The sequence below is a fragment of the Porites lutea genome, chromosome 4 (assembly GCF_958299795.1).
Source record: "Porites lutea chromosome 4, jaPorLute2.1, whole genome shotgun sequence".
Taxonomy (NCBI): Eukaryota; Metazoa; Cnidaria; class Anthozoa; order Scleractinia; family Poritidae; genus Porites; species Porites lutea.
The window spans coordinates 2,304,559-2,328,508 of record NC_133204.1 but is presented as its reverse complement, the minus strand read 5'-3'; the positions used below and the strand labels follow the sequence as shown (position 1 = coordinate 2,328,508).

The window sequence follows — 23,950 nt, the reverse complement described above, 5'->3', positions numbered from 1 at the left end:
CACCCATAGCCTGTACCTCGGGTTGTCGTTTGATTAAACGGAAGAGGCAGTACGCCCCGACATGAAAGAAGAGTTCAGAGCAAGCAAAAAAGAATGGTTTGCGTGGGACAAATAGAGAGCGCGAAAGCCAGGGCAGTTCCAGCTGAAGTTCGACGGCATAGTCGCGGAATTGCGCGGTGCAGGACTACAAAGGACAGGCGAAAGTGGCCTCAAAAGAGAGCTCGAAGCGCCAAAACAAACTGAGCTGGGAGAGATACAAAACCGCGCTGGATGGATTTCTTGGGAAAGTCACGAAAACAGGAATTAGAATAAACGCAGGGGTGATATTCACCTATGAGCAAAAGACAAAAGAAACTGCCAGACAGCATCCACACGGAGCAGATCGAATATCTCTGAAGCGTTTGCTGCTTGGTGTTGGCAGGCACGACAAGCAACTCCTCGTACACGAAGCCACGTTTGGGGCCATCGCCCAAAAATACAAAATTGGTTCATTGGAACCGTTCATTCATTTGGTGCTGTTTTTTTTCAACGTGGAACACTTTTAAAGTTCAGACCAGATCTGTGGCTCTTTTTCCCCCACCTTCGAGATGGCCAGGTTGGTAGAGATACCGCCCAACTGCAGCGGAGGGGAGCCATATTCACGGATGCCAATTGGTCTTAGATAAGGGGTTGAAGCCTTGGAATGAGCGGTCTTTTCTTTGATGGACTCAGCTGTTTTACTGTGGGGCGAGTGACTTCGTTGTTGAGAGAAAAGATCACAGCAGGAAGCCGAACCACCCATTCGGAAGATCTTTGGCCTGCGGGCAGCCGCATTTCAACAGCATACTGGTTTCCGAACAGGCGCTCAGCAAGGGTGCGGTTGAATCTTTCAACGATCGCTTGGTCCCGGTGAATCTCCGTGCGCCCACGTCAGAAGTTTATCCTTGTGTTTTTCCATTTGTTTGGTGACTGGACCCATGAGGGGTCAGGGTCATCCTGAAGCAGTTGTGGCCATCTCAAAGGACCTCGATTTTAAATATTTTGCAAGCGCTCGCAACCTCAGCAGATTCTTTCGCGGTCAACTGTTCAGCTTCTCTGAAACAGCTGGCAACATCGACAACAGTCAAAGCATATATGTTTTTCGACGCCCTTGAGAGTCATGTGGTAAAAAAAGGTCTGCTTGGTGAACTGCATTTGAGGTGGACACATCGAATTTGGCGCGAGGAATGTGCTTTGGAGCTGGATGATAAATTTGCCAAAGGGCTTGCTTGATCAACCACTTCAGAAACGCAACGTCTTCAGAAATTTTTGCCGCCTGGGCTAACTGTTAGATTGCAGCGAGACCTTTCCAGTAGCCTTGAGGGCTGTAGTAGATATTTTCAAGCTTTGCATTCATCGTATATATTTAATTTATGAAAAAAAAAAATAAAAGCGGCTTACCCAAAAGCAAAAGCGTTGGTGCCAACAAAGATTTGCCTTGTTTTTGCAGTTCGCTGGGTTTGTAGAAGTCAGAGAACTATGGTTCATTGGGAATGGTGAGTTACGCATGTTGGTGGACCTGGTTGTACAGTTTGGAGGCGTAGTCGGTGTTCGTGAAGTTCTACTTGGCCTGCTCTTTTATTTCCTGCATGGTTTCGATCCAGGCAAACAGATTTGTTCTTTCTTTTTCATATTAAGCGGCTTGGTAAGCCTCGAGAGCTTCGTCGCGTCTTTTTTCTTCGAGGGAAGCCTTTGGTTCATCACCAGATAGAAAACGCGCTAGATAATTGCCGCCGATGAAAGCAACAGCGTTAATTGAGAACCGCCAGCCATGATAGCAACACTTGCCATGCTATATATAGAATAGAAAATATTGGACGTTTGATTGTATATATAAAGTGAAGAAAATATTTCTCATAAGGGGTGGTTTTTCGATCACATGGGGCAACGCCAGGTTCAGTTTGATCAAAAACACGCGCCGTTGCCTAGTCCTCAGACCTCATTATTCCGCGCCGGCCAAAGCGTTTTGGGTCACGTGGTCCAAGCGGAAATGTGAGGCCTAGACAATGATCCTCAAAAGTGAGGCAAAAGTGAGACAGTTCAATGGCGGTGGTTTATAAGACGAGTGTTCCGCATTTTAAGGTTAAAAATACACCGCTAAAAGACACAGCGGGAAAGAGAAAGTTCAAAATAATGGAAGGAAGGCTTTTCTTTACAAAATTGTCCTTAGAGGAAATCGAAATCACGAAATTTTCATCACGGCCGATCGGAACGCTTGGTCTGTTTTGAAACGCAATCAGGCAGCGAAGTATTTGAAGAATTTTCAGTTGCATATTGTACTCTATAGTAAAAAAAAAACAGTTTTTAATGGAAATTTATGTATTTGAAAATAATTCATCTTCGAGGTTTTGTACATTTTGAGATCGGCTTGAGCGCCCAGATTCAAGACCTGTGCTGAACAATTTTTGCCATGTTCTCAGCCAATTTTGCCTGTGTGAACGGATCTACGAGCCTTAGCAAGCTTGTGTTACGCGAATTGCTTTTAAGGATTAATTAATAGGTTTTAAATTTTTTTTTTTCAAAAAATACTATCTTTCAGTCTTTTTGTTGTTGTGGGTTCTTTCATTGATTATTAGCTCAAACACGATCCTTAGACAGCAGCATCCAAGTTGAATTTAATTTGATGCTTCTCATATTAATGCACACATCACCTCAGTCTGTGAATATCGGTGAATTTTATAGGATTTTTACTTTTAGGTTCAGTCTGAGCACTTTGCGATACGTAGCTAATGAGTTATATTTGAAAATATGTTTTTCTGATTTTTCAAGATTTTCGCTCTAAGTTTACTACAAAGATGGTCGATAAAGTACTATTTTCACTTTGAAAATTCGCAATCGTTTAAATGGGTTAAGACATGCAAACTCCGATAGCTCAGTTGGAATGATGACATTCACGAAGCAGAATCAATCTTCACGGGACTATGAATTCAAATTCAAAGTGGAAAGACTGCAAATGATAGTTGTAGTTGTTAAAAAATATATCTACGTGTCGTAACTGTTCATCAATAACATTCTGATGACTTTTCAAAGTCGGTCGGCAAAAATCGATCCCGCAAATATCCACAAGGTTCTTTTTTAAACCATAATTTCCTGCTGTTTACAACATCCTGAATTTCAAAAAGCAACACACCCTTTCACATTCTGTTTTTATCTAGGCGTTTCCCGCCAGTTCGCCTCGGATTCGTCACCAAAGTGAATTGACCGAGAGGGACTGGGAAAACGTCGTACAGGGACTAAGCAAATCGCGCTGGGCTTCCCTGGAGTGTGGCCTTAATCGCCTCTCGCTGATAATAAACGCCCTTGAACGGAAACACCCAGGCCTCCTATACCAAGAATTTATTAGGCGTTGACTTTTCAGCTGTCGCTTTCTGCAGTGGGGGTCTGTTTTTGCTCTGTGGGGGCTGCTGTCGTGTTTTCTTTTATTTTTTTGCCTCACGTGCAAGGCGGTTTTGTTCAGCTAAATAGTTTCCAGCCGCAACTCGGCCAGGATTTTTGCAGGTTTTGTTGTAGGAACCTTTGACATAACTTTCCCTGGAACTTCAGTAAGTGCGTCAGCTTTCTCTTTCATGTTTTATATAACATTGTGAAAAGTTTTTGAAGTTCTTTATCAGGTTCTTTTTCAGGTCCGTTTTCAGGCTCAAAGTCGGCGTGTTTTGTCGTAATCATAGCGGCGTTGGAAACCACAAGCAGGCAGTGCAGTGCAGTACCATATATCCAGCCACAGAGTACAATGAGAGTTAATAACGAAATCTTCTTGCAGGTCTTTTTGCAAAGCTTCTTCGTCATCCACTTTGACAACCATACCAATGGCTTTGCTGGCAAGCAAAGTCTCAGTTGTCTTCCTGTCATCGTAGGCCTCATACCGTTTGCAATTTTTTTTAACCTCTCTGTTTGAAAGGCGTTTCATCATTTCATGTGTAAGTTGGGAAACAAGTGCCTCGTTCGGTTTGCCCTTGGAAACAAGAACAGCCAGCTTCACACGTTCTTCTGGAACTTGTTGGGAGGGGAAAGAGAAACAAGAATGGGTTTGGAGCTGTCTGGAGTGGTCTCCAGCATTTGCATGAATTCGTTGAGCGCATCTTGTTCAGCCACGGCCTTAATTTGAAGTTTTCAATTTTGCATTTTGATTCCGTAGGTATGGTGCAGGGCAAAGGTCAGATAGGACAATTTTTTTTTTCAGTTCAGCTATCAGTTTCTTGTACTCTTCGGAAGAACGCTCGCCTGCATAATCTTCAAAGATGGCTTTCGTGGTTTTGCCCGACGGAGTATAAAACAGAACAATGGCGGCTACATTTTCACGGAGCTGTTTTGAAATGCTTGTGATTTGTTGCGTCAGAGCCCAAACACTTATACCTGCATGGCGGGCTGAAAAGCTGAGAGGCAGCACAACTGCCGAAAACAATAAACGTGTTTGTTCCCTGAAAAACAACAACAACAACAACAAACAAACAAACAAAAACATTGCTGCTCAAACAAAGTCCACAAACCCGCCGTAGGTTTTGTTGTAGACGAAGGTTAAGCATATAAAAAACATGTAGTCAAACTTGCCTCGAAAAGGGCCTCGCAGTTGGTTCACGAGCAGTTGGAGTTCGTAAGGCCCCCGATCAGAGCGTTAAACGGAATATTGTTTGGGTCCATTTATATTTGATTATGAAGATGTGGCATTTCAAATTTCCTGAACCAGATGTCTGCGATCGGTGTGAGGGTGGACCCGAACATTAAATTCGCCGTCGGTGTTCTTTGGTGACCAAAGAGGAGGTGACCACCTCTTCCCGAATAACATAAACATAAGCAAATGCTTTTACGCTGGAGTACTCGCTGATGGCTGCCTCATAGGCCAACGTCTTGCTTCTGATTGTCTCACACTGCAGCTAAATGTTTATCGTCTTGTAGACCAGCTTTGATGTGTCTGAGCCGTTCTCAACCTGCGGGGGAAGGGGGGGGGGGGGGTGGGGAAGCGTCAGCTCGAAAACAAGGTCATTGTAAAGGGCCTCAGGGTAAAAAAGCCCGTGATCAGCCAGAATTTGGTGGTTCAGCCGGATACAGTACTTGTTGCTGAAAACAGCGTTCAGAGCTTTTTCAGCGTCTCTTTATCATCAGCGCCCGGTACAAAATAAGATCGATTACTCATTCAGTGACAAGGCTGGAAGGATCGTGCTAATTACTTGTGTTCTGAATTCTCTAAAATTATCACTGGTGAATATTTATGCCCCGAATAGCCAAAGTGAACAATTAGATTTCTTACAAAACTTAAACAATTGCCTTATCGACAAGTCAGAAATTTCCACGCTTATTGTAGGAGGCGACTGGAATTGCACACTATCAAAGATAGATAAAATTGGTGGCACAATTTGGAAACCAACAAATTATCGAAACCTGATTTTGACAACTATGGACGCTTTCGATCTCGTAGATATTCAAAGATTACGTCACCCGAGGCTACGTAAATACTCTTATGAGTCAAAAGTGTTAAAACTGAAATCCAGAATAGACTTTTTCCTAGTTGCCAAAAATCTGACACAACATGTGAAGAAAAGCGAAATTTATCCTTCTATAGCACCGGATCACCGAGCAATTTACATTTCTTTGTCTTGGACAACTGAAAAGTCTAGAGGACCCGGACTTTGGAAATTCAACAACACGTTACTGAAAGATGAACATTATGTGTCCAAAATCCGTGAAACGTACTCCCGCACACGCGCTTTTTACTCCAATTTGGCAGACGCACGCCTTCTTTGGGAAATGTTAAAAATGGAAACCAGAGCGGCAACCATTGCTTATAGTAAAAAGAAAGCTAAAGCGACCACTAATAGAGAATTGGAAATTAGGAGACAGCTCGAAATTCTGGACCGCAATATTTGCGACAACTTTAACTCTCCCAATATCGCGCACATCCTAAATGAATATGAAGATCTCAAAATGGAACTCCAATCTATTTACGAGGAGAAAGGGAGGGCAGCTATTTTTAGATCGAAATGTCGCTGGGTCGAAAAGGGCGAACGTCCAACAAAGTACTTTTTCAATCTGGAGAAAAGAAACTACAACAGGAAAACCATCACTGAACTGCGAACAGAAAGTGAAACAGTAACAAACAACGAGTCTCAGATATTAGAAGCTATCGAAAACTATTATAGCGAATTGTACGCATCAGCAAATAATTCACAGGAAAATAATGTTGATGAATTCACCGAACATTTAAAAATTCCAAAACTATCAGATGCAGACAGAGATAGAATAGAAGGTCCATTATCTTATGAAGAATGCAAAAAAGCTTTAGACACTTTTCAAAACAACAAAGCTCCAGGAGAAGATGGTTTCACGGTTGAATTTTATATGTTTTTTTTCGATCTGCTAGGACACGATCTTGTTGCTAGTTTCAATGCGGCCTATGATGCAAATGAACTCACCATTTCACAACGAAGAGGCGTTATTACTTTAATTCCCAAAGAAGATGGCTCGCTACTAGAACTTTCAAACTGGAGACCGGTAACACTGCTAAATGTTGATTGCAAGATAGCAACTAAGGCAATAGCAAGGAGAATAGAACCATTATTACCAAATCTAGTGCACACTGATCAAACCGGTTTTATCAAAGGAAGATATATCGGGGAAAATATTAGGCTAATAATCGACATAATGGACCATACGAAGTCAGAAAGCATACCTGGCATTCTAGTATCTCTAGATTTTCGGAAAGCTTTTGATTCTCTAGAATGGTCGTTCATGATGAAAGCACTGGATATATTCAACTTCGGAACAAGTATAAAAAGATGGATCAGTACATTCTATACAAAAATTGAGAGCGCGGCGATAAACAATGGTTTCATGACCAACTGGTTTAGACCGTCAAGAGGAGTGCGACAGGGGTGTCCCCTTTCTCCGTACTTATTTGTGCTTTCCACGGAGATATTATCCAGCAAAATCAGACAAGAACCAAGTATAACAGGAATCAAAATATTCGGGCACGAAATCAAATTGAGCCAATTCGCAGACGACACAAACCTTTTCTGTGCAGATTTGATCTCCGTTGGAAATGCTTTGAAAACGGTGGGAGATTTTGGGAGGCTAGCGGGTCTCAAGTTAAACATAAAGAAATCGAAAGCAATTTGGTTGGGAAAATGGGAAAAAAACAAAAGTTATCCTTTACAACTAAAATGGTTACATAGTCCGGTTCGCCTCTTAGGAATTTATGTCTCTTATGATGAGAAGGGTAACAATGAATTGAACTTTAATCTGAAAATACGAAAACTTCAAACAAAGCTGGATATGTGGAGATCTAGAGACCTCACACTATTTGGGAAGGTACTGATAATTAAGTCCCTAGGATTGTCACAATTAATTTATTCAGCTTCAATTCTTAATGTTCCTGAAGATATCGCAAGCACAGTGAAAACAAAGCTTTTTAGTTTCTTATGGAAAAACAAAAGGGATAAAATCAAACGAACTGGGCTCTATCAGGATCTGGGAAGAGGCGGAATACGTATGGTAGACATCGACATAATGATTAAAGCTCTAAAACTAGCCTGGATTCCAAGATTACTGACTTCAGGGAACCAGAATTGGAAAACAGTTCCTGATTATTACCTAAGAAAATTTGGAGGTTTGAACTTTTTACTGAGATGTAACTACGATGCGAAATACATAAAATCTATTCCATTGTTTTACCGAAATATTCTAGTATACTTCAGTGAATTAAAAACTCTGTACAGCTTTGATCAAGCACAAAATATAATTCTATTCAACAACAAAGAAATACTTGTTGACAGTAAAACCTTTTTTATCAGGGAATGGTTTAAAAAAGGTATCCTGTCAATACAAGATCTCTTACACAATACCGGTCAACCAATGACCTACCAGGAATTTACGAATAAGTATTCCTGTAAAACTAACTTCCTTCAATACTATCAAGTTATTAGCGCTATTCCAAAGCACCTATTAGCCAAAGCAAAATCAACGAAGCCAATTAATAAAGAGTTATATTCTGATAATAATCTTAGTCTACAATTAAATGAATCGATAACTCTATATCTGAACAAAATCAAGACTAGCGACTTCTATACGTTATTATGCACAAAAATCCACACAACAGGTCATTCTGGGCCACAGAGATGGAGCAAAGATCTTTCCTTGGATGAAGATAAATGGGAAAAAATATTCACCTCCCTAAAAACCGTCTGTAGAGAGACCAAATTAAAGGAATTTCAATATAAATTAATCCACCGAATTGTAGTCACCAAAAAGGAACTTTACCGCTATGGAATCAAGGAAGATGATGAATGTATATATTGTGGTGAAAAAGACTCTATTAATCATACTTTTAGAGATTGTCATTTCGTCAAGATTTTCATTCAACGGGTTATCAACTGGTTCAATATAGAAAACAAGATCAATTTCAACCCATCTAGCGAAGAAAGACTGTTCGGCATCCTCTCGGACTTACATGAAAAGGTACTAGTAAGGAAATTCAATTATACCATGTTGTTTATGAGATACTACATCTACGCCAACAAACTACACAACAAACCAATTCTCCTCCAAGACTTCGTTGGTAAAATGATAATTAAATACAGAATTGAAAAGCTATAAAATAGACATGAAAAATAACTCCTCTGACCTACTAACTATTTTTTTTTTTTTTTTTTTTTTTTTTTGGTGTGTGTTTATGTGGGTGTGTGTGTGCGTGTGATGTACTAGAATTGTAAGTAGTGTAACCATTGTAATTATTAGTAGTACGAGCATCGTATGGATGGTATTGTCAGTATAGCCAATATTGTAAATAGTGCAAGTATAGTGAATATTGCTAGTAGTATTTAGTTTTCAGTAGTGTTTAGTACTGTAAACATTTAATATATGTCTGTAAGGCAAAAAATAAATAAATAAAAAAATAAAATAAAATAAAAAAAAAATCAGCGCCCGAGCGAATCTTACAAAATTTTTCGCTTTGGATGCCCTCAAGCAGCATGATATTGCGGTCATCAACTGTCGGGAAGGGAAAGATTCTAGTGAATTTTGTAGATATCTTGGCTGATTGTACCAAAAGCCGCAGAATGAGCATGGCCGGCTTGCGAGACGCCAAGATAGTCTTAAATAAAGAAGGGATGTCTTAAATAAAGACCATCACATGTCGACCATGAGAAGATAACAGAGTGCTTTCCTGCCCTTGTGGTCCAGTCATTTTGTGGAAAAAAAAGTAGGTAACCTAGACCTAATTGCAACAGAAGACATTCCAAATGTTTTACACTCTGAAAACTATCCTTAATAACATATCAAAAGTCCCAGCAGAAGAAAACGGGATTAATTATAAGGATCGGAGACCTTTCTGAGACCTTAGTTTACGTCTATACAAAATGAAAACGAAGCTTGGCAAAAGTCTTACAGTGTGACGACTTCAACTGGGGCCACCTAAGAACTTTCAGCGGGTCAGAGACGGCTCCTTTAAGGTCAGAGACCGCTCCTTTAACAAAGAATTGGGCGTGAAGACCTCATCGGAAACTGTTCTATTTTTCGATTGGTTAGTTTCGATCCTAAATTTTTCGCCGGTTCGAATGGCTTACTTCTAGCGTAAGCCAATCAGAGACCAAAGAATCTTATTTTCTCTTTTCTCATAATCAAATTTCAATTTTTAGCTGTTTATGTGCCTTGTCTTCTTGAAAGTGGAAGTCGAAATCATTATGTGCAGCTGAGAATTGTGTTCTTAACGATAACGGTAGAAATTTGCCACACTTTGCCCGCAAAAGGGTTCCAGGTGTCTATAATACTGGGTATATCGACAACGTGTAACCGTTTAAGAACAGTGCGTATTTTCAAAGAACTTCTTGTAACCAGTCTGCTTTTTTCCCCCAAAGATACAAGGCACTTTTATATCCCTTACCGAGCAATATGTGTAGCCAGCCGTTCAATATATAAACAGCTTCTATATTTTAGAAAAAGCAGCGACACAAATGAAGAAGTGTATACGACACACCATTCTAGACGGCAAAAACATCTAGGTTCGAAACTATGACCAATCGAAAAATGGGACAGTTCCCTATGAGGTCTCCCCGCCCAAATTTTTTTGTTAAAAGAGCGGTTTCTGATTGGCTGAAAGTCCTTAGGTGTCCCGGTTGAAGTCGTCACACAACAACCAACCATTATATTTTGCGAACTTAAAACAATTACAAGAACAGCATAAATTAAAATACATCAGGCAAAAAAAACAACTCAGAATTGCAAAAAAACTAAACGAGCTGAGTCACTTACAATAGTTAAATTACATTTTATAGGGTTGCAACTCACGGAAGATTGAGAACAAAAATACCATAAATTTAGCGAGAAAAAAGTAATTATTAAAAAATAAATTAATTGATTAATTTAATTACGATACAATATATAGGACAACATAAAAGAAAAAACAAAACAAAACAAACAAACAAAAACAAGAACGGTACCAGAGAATTATAAAGTTTACGTTAATAACGGTAAGTTATTCCATACTGGCCAGCATCAACGGTAAGTTGATAAATACATCTACCGTCTACCTATCTATCCTATCGTCTAAATATCTACCGTCATGGTTTGCCTCAATAGATTGAAAGAACTGCTTTTTATATAAATTTCATCCAGACTATTGAAAACAGAAGGACCATTGAGAGAAGTGTATATTAAATTTACAGTAATTAGTTCTGACATGATCAATATAATAAATTGACTTTGATGCTAGCCTAGTGTTATACCATGCTTAGATGATATAAGTGAAAAGAAGTTGTCAAAAGCATAAGGTGGTAGATTTTGATGGAAGGGCTGTATGAATAGTCACAAGATCCATGAGCTTGATTAAAGCAGCTGTGAAAACAGCGGACTCGAATGAGAATCACGATTAGAATATTGATTTAATTTCAACTCAAGGGAATGTAAATTTTTATGCTGTATAAAAATGTTGGTATCATCTGCAAAAAGGAGGAAATCAAGTACACTGGAAAATTTATGGAGATCATTTACATAATATCAAAAACAGCAAAGGCCCTAGAATGGAGCCCTGTGACACTCCACGTAGAATTTGTTTTGCATCACAGTATATATAGTGCCCAGAGAGACAAATTGACTCCTATTAGATGAATAGGGAGAAAACCATTTGCAATGCCCCTGATACCGTAGTAGTCTTATTTGTCAAGCAAGATGTGATGCTCAACAGTATCAAAGGCCTTACATTGCCCAATCAAAATACCACGGGAATAATTCCTACTGTCGATGGGTTTTTGGATTTTATACAAGTAGTAAGGGGGGCGGGTTTGGCACAGGTACTACTTCATGTAAGCGTCACGAAATGTCCTCGATAAATAATGTGGGGAGGGGTGGGTTGTACTTACCTGAAGAGGGAGAGGTTAGGGTTAGGGTTAGGGCTAGAGAGCCTCTTGTAACCCGAGTAGGTTAGGGTTAGGGTTAGGGTTAGGGCTAGAGAGCCTCTTGTAACCCGAGTAGGTTAGGGTTAGGGTGGAGTTTATATTTGTGGAGGAGGGTTGTGTCTTGGCCTTGTGGTAAGACCAATTCACGAGGGCGCATGCGCGTGGTGGAAAAGTTAGGGTTATCTATTGGGGATGAGGGTTGTGCCTTGTGGGAAGGGTTAGGGTCGAGGGCGCATGCGCATGTGGATTCCCAGTCCCCCGCAACGGGTTATTGGGCCCGCTGCGTATTATCCGCTCGAGGGCGGGGGTATCATGAAGGAGCCACCACCTTCACTCATTGTCGCTGGGCTGACGGAAGGTTTTGAAGAACAACACCGAAGATGTGGATGCCTTAATCATGGATGATCCAGTTTTGCCGGACAATAACAGGACAGGCACCCTTGGTCGATGGGGCAAAGCCGTGGAGTAGAGGCGTCAAAGTCTTGTATGGGGAATCTGCAGAAAAGCAGGAAAGAGTGGCGGACGAGCTTGGTATGGACATGGAGGAAGGATCGCCTTAGGGAAAACAGTTTGTTTGAGTGGTGGAGGTGGAGAACCCAGGAGAGTGTGAACGCCATTGCCTCAACGTTTGTCCGGTGGAGAAAAGGATGCCTCTAAGATCCGGAGAAGTAGTAGTAGGAGCAGCGCAGAGAATCCGAAGGAAGTTGCCTTGTCCGTTGCCTTGTATGAAGCCGCCCTGTGGCCTAATTAGCACAAGTGGATGCAGTATGCGTGGAACTGGAAAAAGCCTTGTTGCGGTAGAGTTCATGACGTCATCGTCTACTGATACTGTTACTGCTACTGCTATTTGTTGGGAAGCGGGGAAGACGCTTGTGGCCGTGGAATTAGTCGGTTGGCACCTGTTTTGGAGAAAGGAAAACGCTGGTGACAGTAGAGTTTTTATCCGTTGTCCTTGAGAGGTGGTCCTTTGGTAGGCTGCTGGCAGAACGGTATTGGTCATTTGACATCAACACATGGGGTGACAAAATGTCGAGACACATTCCAAAGCTACGCGTTGATCAAAGACGGGAAAGGTCTGGCATGTGAGGAAGAAGGAATGGGTGGAGGAGCAGAACGGAGAGCACGAAAGGAGGGCAGGCGAAGAGGATGTGGGAGATGTAGTCCTGGTTGATTACTTGGTGTCGATGAGGTGCTGGGGAATTCAGCCATTCCAAGAAGGGGAGAACGGGAAAGGCAACGAAGATGAAGTTCATCACGTACCGGCACCAAACAAGCACGACATTCCACCTGGAAAGGAAACCAATCTCTTGCCTGGAACTTCTTTGGATCGCCAACAGGGCTGACAATGATACTGACAACCAATGCATCTTTGAAGAGGTTGGCGTGTGAAGAGGGCCTATTACACCTGCAAGGAGGTTAAAGCTGGTAGCTGAGAAAGGAAATCATCGACGCATGGAGGTACTGGAAAAAAACTACCGCAAATTAAAACAGCGGGGTTCCAAGATGGATGTATCCGACAAAAAGGAGCAGCGCAAAGAAATCGAGTTGGACGAAAGTTGGCTGAAACTTACTACGAAAGTAACTCCAAAAACAGGCCTGGATTGCAAAGGAGTTGCACTCTGTTGCTGTTTGAAGTGCTGAGTTTGATATGGAAAGGGTTAACGTGAATGTTGTTGGAGGAGATGGAGAGAATGGATTGCCAGAAAAAATGGCCTGCATGGAGGATTCAAAATGGGCCGCAGGGATTGCCGTGAGAGCCGTTGCCTAGGGGTGACGTCACACATCAAGGGGTTCTTGACCAAACGGAGCGTGAGTTGCGCTCATCGACGGGTTTCATCTTCGTCCCGTGGGGCACATTCTGGAATGGCTAGCAAAGAATGGTTACGCTATTCACAGTACTTGACTAGACAGATATTCTAATTGGTTTCTAAAAAAAGGAGTGTTCTAATAACGTATTGTGCAAGAGTATTGTTCCCAAAATGTAGTGGCATGCAAGAGTATTGTTGTATAGAAACAAAAGAGTCTTTATGCAATAGAATAAATACGTATTGCCTACGTGACGTTTAGGTTTGACTTGTCCGCTCGAATAGATTCTTCATGGCGTCTTGAGCTTGGCTGGGGAAGGCTTTGGATCCTATGATAGCGCTTCTGGGGGCCAGAATGGGAAATCGAGACGTCATGCGCGTCAATCTTGTCGAAGAAGGGGTCCATTCGTACCAGTGATGAAAATTCACATCGTAGACAAAAACATGTTTTTGTAAATCCACGGCTATTTGAACGGCCCAGCCTGTCCCGCCTTGCACTTGTTTTTGACTGGCACTCAAATACCCAAACGCAAAGATTGAGTCCGCCTCGTTCACCACAAAGTAGTAGCGCAGTAAAAGTTCGCAGGCGATAGGACTTTTAGGCACGGGGCGACCTAACGCATAAGCCGCGTGGCCGAGTGGTTCGCACGCGTTTTCCAAGTCTTCTCGGGGCAAGGGGGTGATGTGGGTGCTTCTCGGGTGATTCGGGCCAATCTTAATGGTGACAGGAATGCCATAGTCTAAGGCTAGCGTTTCGGCCGCTTGCTCGGCGCCTTGACTGCCTCCTGTCACAATCCGATAATCGTGGAGGCGGGGAATGTCCATCATCGCTTCGTCTGGATCCATTCCGTGAGGTGACTGAGGCCGATTGCAAGAGAAAGAGGTCTTACGTAGAAAAAAGAAAGACCCAATCAGAAGGTGAGAGGTCCCAATAGGGTGGAGTCAGGTGACCTGTGTCGTCACTCGGGGGGGGGCTCTATAAGAAGAGAGAGGCTTTTCGCTGGGACTCATTAGGCGATGATGGGAGAAGACGGCGCCGGCCCGGTGGTCGCTAAGAAAGAGGGGCACATGCCTCTGTACCCCTATGAATACAAACGCAAGAAAGGCGGGAAAAAAAAGCCAGACCCTCCTAGCAAAAAAGTCAAAGACGATGGAACCACGGTCTCTTCGTGTGTGGAACAAGTGCCGCCTTTTTGTTGTCCTGTGCATCCTTTGTTGACGTTGCGCCAAACGAGCGGAGAGTGGATTTACCTGTATTGTCCCGAAGAAAGTTGTGCGTTTTCCTGTCCTCTCGAGAAGTTTCAACTCATCGAACGGTTGTTTCTAGAACAAGTCCACTGTGAGGTCCGAACCTATTGGGAAAGTATGCGCTGTTTCTGCCAGAAACGAGTCCGACTCCGATTGAGTCAAACCACCAAGAATCCCCATCGCCTGTTCTTAAGCTGCCGCAAGAAAGACTGTGAGTTTTTCCAATGGATTAATGTCCCCTTATCCCTAAAGATCACGAGCCATTTACTAGGAATTATGCCTGGGAAGCAAGAACCCGACGAAGAAACCCTGGCTGCCTGGCCCACGACGTTGACGCCCGATCATCTGGGGATGGATCCCGCCTTCCAGCATTTAACCGGAGTGGGATTGTTTTAGAAGAAAAATCAATAAAACGGCGACGCACTTTGCGCCTGAATCAGACGGGGGCGGGCTTTTGGCGAGAATTCTATCAAGAGGGGGGCGCTTCCTCGGTCTGCAAGGTATGAGTGACCCCGAGAATCCCACCACCATCAAGCGCCTGGTGCAAGAGATTGTGCAGTTGACTCGAAAAATAGTGGACTTGACGGCTGAAAGAGAGACTCTTGAGCAAGAACGCAATCAGTATCAGCGAGAACGTCATCACTATCAGCACCGCTTCCTAGAGGAGCGACAGAAGCGGCTTCACGTAGAACGCCAACTGTTCGAAAAGCAAGACCCCAACTACCTTGAAGGAGCCATGGATGGTTCCCCGGCAAGCCATGCACAAGCAACGATGGACCGAGCATCCCAAACGGACGCAAGTGGTTAAATAGGAGGAGGACCGAGAAACGCGAGAGCAAGCAGCCCCCTATTTTATCAGGCCCGGAGAGAGAAAGAAACCAGGGGCGAGTCGCCTGAGGGAGCAGCCAGGGAGTATTTTAACGCAATAAAAGAAAAACGCACTTACACGGGTGTCGTGTTGTTGTTCTTGCAGCGCGGGTGCCATGAGTAAGAACAAGAAGAAGCGCGGAGTGAGTTGGGCGGAGGCCTATGAAACGCCCTTGCGCCAGGGGAGTTTGGGAGGAGTAGAGCGCTTTGCGCGAGCGCAGAGCATGTCGATTGGCCGTGCCCGGCAAGCGTTGCAACCTTTGTTGAGTTACACTTTGCATAAACCTCGACGTCGCCGATTCCCCACCCTACCCGTGGTGGTGCTTGGCATGGACGAACAATGGGTGGCCGACCTGGTGGAAATGCAAGCCCTGAAAAAGTGGAATCGCGGGGTGCGGTACCTGTTGACGGTGGTGGACGTGTTGTCGAAATACGCTTGGGTGGAACCTCTGAAGGACAAGACCGGCAAAGCAGTGGCGGCGGCGTTCGAGCGCATCCTGAAGCGGGCTAAGGGACGACAGCCTCTGCGATTGCAGACGGACGCCGGGAAAGAGTTCTACAACCGCGTGTTTCAGAGTGTGATGACGCGACACAACATTCATCATTTCTCGACCCGCGGGGATACCAAGGCGTCGGTGGTGGAACGATTCAATCGTACCTTGAAAGAACGCATGTACCGTTACTTTACCGCCCGCAACACCTACCGGTACGTGGATGCCTTACCTTATTTGGTGCAAGGGTACAACGCCACCAAACATCGAAGCATTGGCATGGCCCCTCGCGACGTGACGCGGGCCGAGGAGCGCCAGGTGTGGCAACGTCTGTACGGCAAACGCTTGGCCCGTCACGTGCGTCCGCAATGGAAACCGGGCGATCGCGTCCGATTACAGAAACAGCACCGGCCGTTCGAGAAAGGGTATCTGCCCGGCTGGACCGAAGAGGTGTTCATCATCGACCGAGCCGTGCCGGGGCCCGTGGCCACCTATAAAATCAAGGAGTGGGACGGAGAGCCCATTGAAGGCACCTTCTATGAACAAGACGTGCAGAAAGTCGACGTGCCGGACGACGCGCTGTTTCGCGTGGAGAAAGTATTGCAGCGTCGACGCCAAGAGGTCAAGGTGCGTTGGAAAGGCTGGCCCAAAAAGTACGACAGTTGGATTCCCAAGCGTAGTTTGGCCTCGTTATGAGTCGTCGAGTGGCTTTGATGCCCGCCCCGTTGGCGGGGCCGTCGGCGGCGCCGTTGGGTCGTATGCAGAGTGCCCCGCTACCCAGCCAAAAGACTTGGATGGATATGATGGAACGTTTGGAAGCCAAGTACGGACCCAAGAAGGGGAAGAGGAAGGTCAAGAAGGTCCGGAAGAAGAAGAAGCGCCCTGCCAAGAAGAAGCGTCCCTCCAAGAAGGCCCAGCGCGCGTTCCGGGCCAAGTTGCGAGGCATGGTCAAGCGCGGCAAGAGCGTCACGTTGGACACGACGCTACGTCGGTTGGTGCAAGCGTTCCCCCAGGCCGATCACGCGTTGAAGGTCTGGCCCAAACGGTCCAGTTTGCATAGTACCGTGGGTCGGGTGCCCGGGTCCAAGCGTAAATTGAATACGTTCCTATAAAAACGGGTCAGTCTCGACCCGCGAGGAAAGAGAGAGAGATGGAACCGTCGAGTCGATCGTTGTACGTCACGTTGCTGAGTAACACCAGCAAACCGGAATTTCCCCGCAATACGCCGGCCTCGTTCAAGGTGCGTCTGCCGTACCCGTTGCGCGTCAAGAACTGGCAAGTGGGCGTGGCCGGCGTCTACTTACCCGGGCCACCGAATGTGGTCTCGCATGCGGTGACGTCGCATCCCGTGACGTCGCATCCGACCGCCCCTCTGACGGAACATCGACAATCGAATTTGTACAAGGGATCGACCAACCAACGATTGGTGCGCATGTATTCCCGAGCCAATAAGGGGGACGATGTGACCAGGATACAAGAGATCACCACGACCATGGAGGACGCCGACATGCCCGAAGCCACCACGGGGGTGACGTTTATGAAAAAAGTGGTCCGTTGGTTGGAACAAGATAGGCTGAAGAAACTCTTTACCGGGTATATCTTTGGTACCACCGAGGTGGATTTTACGCCTCGGTTCGAATGGAAGGACGAGGCGGGGGTGTCTACGTTGTGGATCCTGAATGATAAAATCAACATTGCCTTCAACAAACCGCGCCCTTACTTGGGGTTCAATCTGGTGTTGGCTGAAACGATGGGATGGATTAAGAAAAAGGAAGACCAATCGTACGAGCTGGGTCCCAATTTGTTGATGTACCCGCATCTGAAGCGACCCAAGGCCGCCAAGATCGGGGCCGACGGGGATAAGAACCAATTGTTCACGTTTACGGATTACGTGCACGTGCACCGAGGCATGGCGTATTTGTCCATGGTGATGGATTGGCAGTTTGTGAATTTGGACGAGGCCTATGCCCAGGCCACCACGCACGTGTACGTCCCTCCCAAGGTCCTGTGGAATCGTTTCCGATGGATCATGGACGACGAGAGCGTGTGGATCAAGGATGGGGGGATTAGTTCCTTGGGGTTTGTCAATCTGGAAGGCTCCCCGCATTATTGGAAGAAGAAGACCGTGGGCATGACGTTGACGAAAAGCGGCAACAAGTACGAACCCAAGTTTGGTTGGCTCATCGGCACCACCAAGTTGAGCAAGACCGGCACGTATAGAATCATCGTCGAGATCTACACGACCGACCAGGTCTTGTTTGACAAGACGAGCGTGACTGCCTGGTTTAGTTTCTACGTGCAGAACATCGACTCGGCCGTGACGACGCACGTGCACGAATACCTGGGCACCCACATGGTGTATTACCATCGCCTCGTGCAAGATTTCCGGCTGACGCAGCAGTCGGACGATACGTCGCGGATGTACCTCAAGGTGACCATGGACGGCGTGCCCAGCACGTACCCGGCCACGTTGACGGATCAATGTTACGTGGTGGTCTACGGGTACAACATTGCGGCGCCATGGCAACCCATCAGTCAAGTCACCGACGTGTACGACGGTCATCCGGTCATTCGGCGAGGCACCACCACCACCTCCTCCAGTAGCACCACCCAAACGACCACCACGCCCACGCATACCGGGAGTCAAGAGAAACAGAAGAAGACCACGGTGACGCCCGCGATGCACGGGGACCTATCCACGCGTTCGGTGCATCTGTACTGCAATGCGGTGGAGAGCAGTATCGTGGGGACGCAGATCACCAATTTCTTGCGAGACCTGCCCTATAAAGACGAACCCATCCGCTGGGAACCGGAACACGTGCAGTATCACCGGGTGCGCGGAGACACGGTGGAAATTGTCGAAGTGGAAGTGGCCGAGACGAACGGCGAGTTGATGACCTTGAACCCGTCGGGAGAGACGCAAGTGACGTTGCATTTCCAGGCATGAATCGGATCGTGTTGGTCAGCGATCCCACGGAAGAGTTTCCCACCAATACCTCCAGTTCGTTCAAAGTGCGCCTGCCCGTGCCTTTGACATTGAAGGGGGAAGGATGGAAGGTGGGGCTGGCGGCCATCTCCACCCCCGACGCGACCTTGGATTTGGCGAGACTCACGACGGCCGTCAACCCTCGCGTGCTCATGGTGGGAGTCAAGTTGGTGAGGAATTTGGGGCCCAACGACACCCCGGTCCACTATCAAACCACCATCCAGATCAATGATCTGACCAACGATCCCAGCGTGGTGGATGGGGTGAGTCTGATGAAAGCCCTCATAGGCAAAGCGCAGTTTAACGAGGTGAAAGAAGCCCAATCGAAGGGTAAACGGCTCTACGACAAGTTTCGGGTCACGTACGAATGGGACGGCGAGGACCTGCGCATGCTGGCCAAGAAGTTGGACGACATTGCCTTGACGACCGGCTTGGCGTTCGTGCAATGGCATGTGCACGTGAGCATGGCCAAGCTGATGGGGTGGCTGGTGCAAAACAAAGATAAGAGTTATGCCTTGGGCCCCAATCTCCGTTACGAGCTCCTTTACCAGACGAGTTCTAATGGGAATTATTACCAAGACGTCAAGAACACGGAACTGAACAACCACGACCTTTGGAAAATAGAAAGCGACCACTTGCAGTTGAGTATGTGCATCAATTGGCGCTTCGTCAACTTGAACGTGGCCTTCCGAGAGGTTGTGGGGAAACGCTTGCGCACCTTTCTGGTCTACTCGGACTTCGTGGACAGCAATATCGTCGGCAGTCAACTGCATGCCATGGTGCGCGAAGTGGAGCACCGACACCAAGGCAAGGGCGTGGCCTACTTTGAACCCTTGCACATCCAATGGTTACCGTGTCGGCGCGAGTACATGGACGTGGTGGAGGTGATACTTGCCAAGAGTCAAGGAGAGTTGGTCCAGTTCGGCGCGGGACGCACCCTGGTCACCTTCCTGTTCGAACGAGACGTATAAAAAAGGCGCGTGCCTCGGGCCATGTATCACATCATGTGGGGAGGCAGCCATGGGCCAAGGGATAAAAGAAAACTTGAAACGCAAGGCCCTTCCCATTCTCGCGACGGTGGCCAAGAGGAAGGCGACCTCGGTGGGTAAGAGAGTAGGGACGTCTTTGTACAAGAAAGGGGCGAAACGCTTACGCGACGTGCTGGGTGTGTGAGAGGATGCGTCCACGAAGGTTGGTGGTGCAATCCAGGCCTCGTTATCAACGGAGCGTGCCCTCGCCGTTTGCACGACAACGAGGGGGATGGATTAGTGCCAGCGTCCCCAAACCCCCGGGGTACGACTTGACGAAATGGTTGTTGGCCCAACAACGTCGAGGTCGCGCCCAGCGCGGTGGATGGTTCAATCCTCACATCCCCAAACCGCCAGGCTTCGGCCTGCCCAAATGGGTGGCGGCCAGGATGCGTATAAAACGACCACGCCGCCGCTGAGGAGACGCACTCCTCTTCCTTTGGCATCATGAGTAGTTTGGACATTTTCTCGGTCCCTCCGACCGACTACGATCTGCAGGGGTACAAGATGGTACCCTACCACAAATTGAGTACCAGCATCACGCCCATGAAGTTCTCGGTGCAGGCCTTGGAAGATTACGTGGATTTGAATCGCAGTTATTTCGTCATCGACCTGCGGTTGTATTCGTCGTCCCAGAACGGCATCGTGGCCGATGCCAATGCGGCGTCGGATGCCAACAACACCCGGTTCGTGTACGCCGTCAACAACTTGGCCCACACCATCTTCAAGCAGATCAATGTGCGGTTCAATGGCACCCTGATGACCGAACAGACCGACACGTACGCCTACTCGGCCTATTTCCAGACCCTGATCAACTACAGCCGCGACGAGGGAGAAACGTTGTTGCAGCCTCAAGGTTGGGTCAATTTCTTAAACGTCACGGCTTCGCTGGCCGCCGCGGGCGTCAATGACGACATCAGTACCACCAATGGCTGGGCCCACGGCGACACCAACCTGCTCAAGACCCTGACCACCCCGTTCCGAAGCAACAACGTGGTCCGTTTGGTCATGCGACCGTACCTGCCCGCCTTCCACACGGGCAAGATCATGGTGCCCGGGGTGGAAATGAATTTTGAGTTGCACTTCAACAGTCCCGATTTCTACACCTTTAGTACGCTGACCAGTGGTACCGGCGCCAAGCGGTACGTAACGTTGCGAGAGCAAGATGTGGACATCACCTTGCACTTGTGCCGACTGAACCTTAACCCGGATGTCTACGGGTCCCTGGAAACTCAGCGCAAGATCCGCAAGCAGGTGGTCAAGTACCCGGTGGTGTGTGATCAGATTCGCTCGTTCACGTTCAACGGGACCACCACCGTGTGGCAGCAAGATAATTTGTTCTTGGGCAGAGTCCCCCAGCGCATGATCGTGGGGATCCTGGACAGCACGGCCTTCAATGGGGACAAAGAAAAGTATCCGTTTGCCTTCCAGAAGAAAGGGGTGACGTCCGTGCGTCAGTTTATCGAGGGGGAAGAGTACCCGTACGTCACCCTGGAACTGAACGGGGCCAATGACCGCAAAGATCGACTGGGGTATTATCGGTTCTTGGAAGCCGCCGGGGCCGTGCCCAAACATCGCGAGTTCATGGTCAAACCGGACGAGTGGGGACAAGACAAGAATTGTACCTTGTTCATGTGGAACAACGTGCCCAGCGGGGACGCGGATGGGCACAAACTCAATCCCAAGCAGACCGGCAACGTGCGTCTGGAGATCAAGTTCAGAGCGGCCCTGAATGCCAACATCACCATCTTGGTGTGGGGCGAATTTGAAGGCGTCATCTACATCGATCACTTGGGTGCCGTGACGTATGATAACAAAGTGTAAAGGGCCTCCTGGGTTTAGTTGAACGATGGAACTGGTGGCGTTGAGTGATCGTCAATTGAGAGCCTTGGCGCTCTCGGACCCCGAGTTGAAGCGCGTGTTCCAAGGCGTCTATCCCTCCGATCGATTGCCCGAGCATCCTCCCAAGACCACCCGAGGCGCCTACATCGTCAACACGGACCCGGCCGGCGAACCGGGTCAGCATTGGTTGGCCCTCTGGACGGAAGAGGGGGTGTGCGAAGTGATGGACAGTTACGGGTTACCGTTAACCGTCTACGAGGCGCCGGGATTTCACGAATGGATCGCGCGGCATTGGAAGTACGTGGTGCGTAGCGACAAGACGTTGCAAGCCTACGACAGTCTGGCCTGTGGCCATTATGTTTTTGCGTACCTGCAAGACCGCGTGCGACAACGGAGCCTGTTGGAGTTTGTGGAAAGTTTTCGAGACGGCGATTACGTGTGGAACGATCATCGCGTGGGGGAACGCGTCCGTGACTGGATCCAGAGTACACTGCGCGACGTGGGCATGGACGAACCCGATGGACCGGATACGCAACGCTGTGTCTCTCGACGTTGTTTATTTCCTTCATTAAACGACTCTTGACGCTTGACCAAGGTGTGTTTTTTATGGGTGTCCCACAAGGGGGAGACGACGAGAAAGGACGACTATATAAAGGGGACGGAACCCAGATCCAACGTGGGTGCGGGGGACCTCCGCGCGAGCGGTCGGTCCGACCTCAAGGGTTCTCTCCCGGCCGGTGGTGGGCACGTCCGGTATTTCCATAAAAATAGTGCCACCCTTGACCACTGCATGACCGAGTCTGGCCGCGGGGGTTCTCCGTACTCATTCCCCAGGGGACCTTAGCTCAGTGGGTAGAGCAGCGGCTTCGCCAGCCGTGGGTCATCGGTTCGAGTCCGATAGGTTCCACGCCACGTCGTCGCGGGCGCTCCATAAAAACCGGTGCGCTCGCGGCGACGTGATTTTTTTTGGGTGAGAAAATGATTACGCGACAAGATAAGCGACGTGTCCTGGAAGCCTTGGACGAACGTCTGTTGATGGAACTCGTGATCCATCCCGTGGACGCGTTGTGCGACACCTGGGATTATGGACACTATCGACTCTTCCGTCGATTGGCGTGGGCCGGCGATTGGCTGGGGTTGGCCCGGGCGTTGAACGCCTGCCCGGAAACCGCCGTGGTGGAGACCACGCTCACCCTGATAAAAGACGCCTCGCCGCGATTGTACGCCATGGTGACGAGATGATTCGACATCCCTGCAACACGTTGGTGGGCGGCCCGTCGGGGAGCGGAAAATCGACGTGGACGCGCCGTTTGTTACAGCACGCCGATCAATTGATGTACCCCCCTCCTCGGGTGAAACATTATTGTTACGGGGCCTGGCAACCGGCCTTTAACGAGATGAAGCAAGAGAAGGTGCAGTTTCACGAAGGACTGCCCACGTCGGAGGAGTTGGACCAATGGTTCGGTCCCACGCAAGGGGGACTCTTGGTGTTGGACGATCTCATGGACGAAGGCGCCAACGACAAACGCGTGTTGGATCTCTTTTCCAAGCACTCGCATCATCGGAACATCAGTGTCCTCTTCCTGTGCCAGGATCTATTCCCGCCAGGCAAATTCGCCAAAACCATTTCGCGCAACGCCCATTACATCGTGGCGTTCAAGAACCCGCGGGATCAAGTGGGCATGCGCACCTTGGCGCTGCAAGCCTTTCCCAACGACTGGTCTCACGTGATGAACATCTTTCGCGAATGCACCCAGCGTCCTTTTGGCTATTTAATGCTGGACTTGCATCCCGCGTCAGACGATCGGTACCGTCTCTTCACCAACGTGTTACCGGAGGAAGGACCGACGGAAACCTATGAACGTCAAGCATGAGTCGACGGACCACGCCCTCGTCCGACGAGTTTCGGGACGATCTGGATTTCGACCAATTGACCTGGGAGAATGAACTGGCTCGAGAACGGGCGCGACAACAGTGGAGACGCCAGGGAGGTCGGCAACGGGACTTATCGGAACGCTTGGAAGGGCACACCACGCACTTGTCGGTGGGTGTCGGACGGTCCCCCCTCGTCACGCCCCGTGCGGTGCGAGATGCCTTGCAACGAGCCATGGACCTCTCGGGCATCCCCACGGCCCCGCCGGCCGGGGTAGGTGTCGCGCCCAATGTGTCTTCGCCGAGTTCGGGCGTGCCCAGCGTGACGGCCATCCGGGCCGCGACCCAGGACTTGCCGTCGCCCACGTTTAGTCCCCGACAAATCGGTGTCATGGAACAGATTCTTCGAAAT

At 47.7% G+C, this 23,950-nt stretch overlaps 3 protein-coding genes and 1 non-coding gene across 4 annotated transcripts in view; 2 read left to right on the top strand and 2 right to left on the bottom strand.

The window, feature by feature from the left end:
- Positions 1 to 23,950, bottom strand: part of LOC140933165 (uncharacterized) — a 115,971-nt gene that overhangs the window by 38,462 nt on the left and 53,559 nt on the right. The gene's annotated exons all lie outside the window — the stretch shown is intronic.
- The window catches only part of LOC140933162 (uncharacterized), a 69,375-nt gene that overhangs the window by 14,894 nt on the left and 30,531 nt on the right, over positions 1 to 23,950 (bottom strand). The window lies entirely within an intron of this gene.
- Positions 22,501 to 22,573, top strand: Trnaa-cgc (transfer RNA alanine (anticodon CGC)). Its single transcript has one exon. It is a non-coding gene; the product is annotated as a tRNA-Ala (tRNA).
- On the top strand, positions 22,905 to 23,540 carry LOC140932803 (uncharacterized). The gene has a single exon (XM_073382312.1). It carries the CDS (start codon positions 22,905 to 22,907, stop codon positions 23,538 to 23,540), a length of 636 nt encoding a protein of 211 aa, XP_073238413.1.

What these genes read in the sequence shown, in the direction of transcription:
- LOC140932803 (XM_073382312.1), top strand. Translation starts at nt 22,905, where the DNA reads ATGATTCGACATCCCTGCAACACGTTGGTGGGCGGCCCGTCGGGGAGC.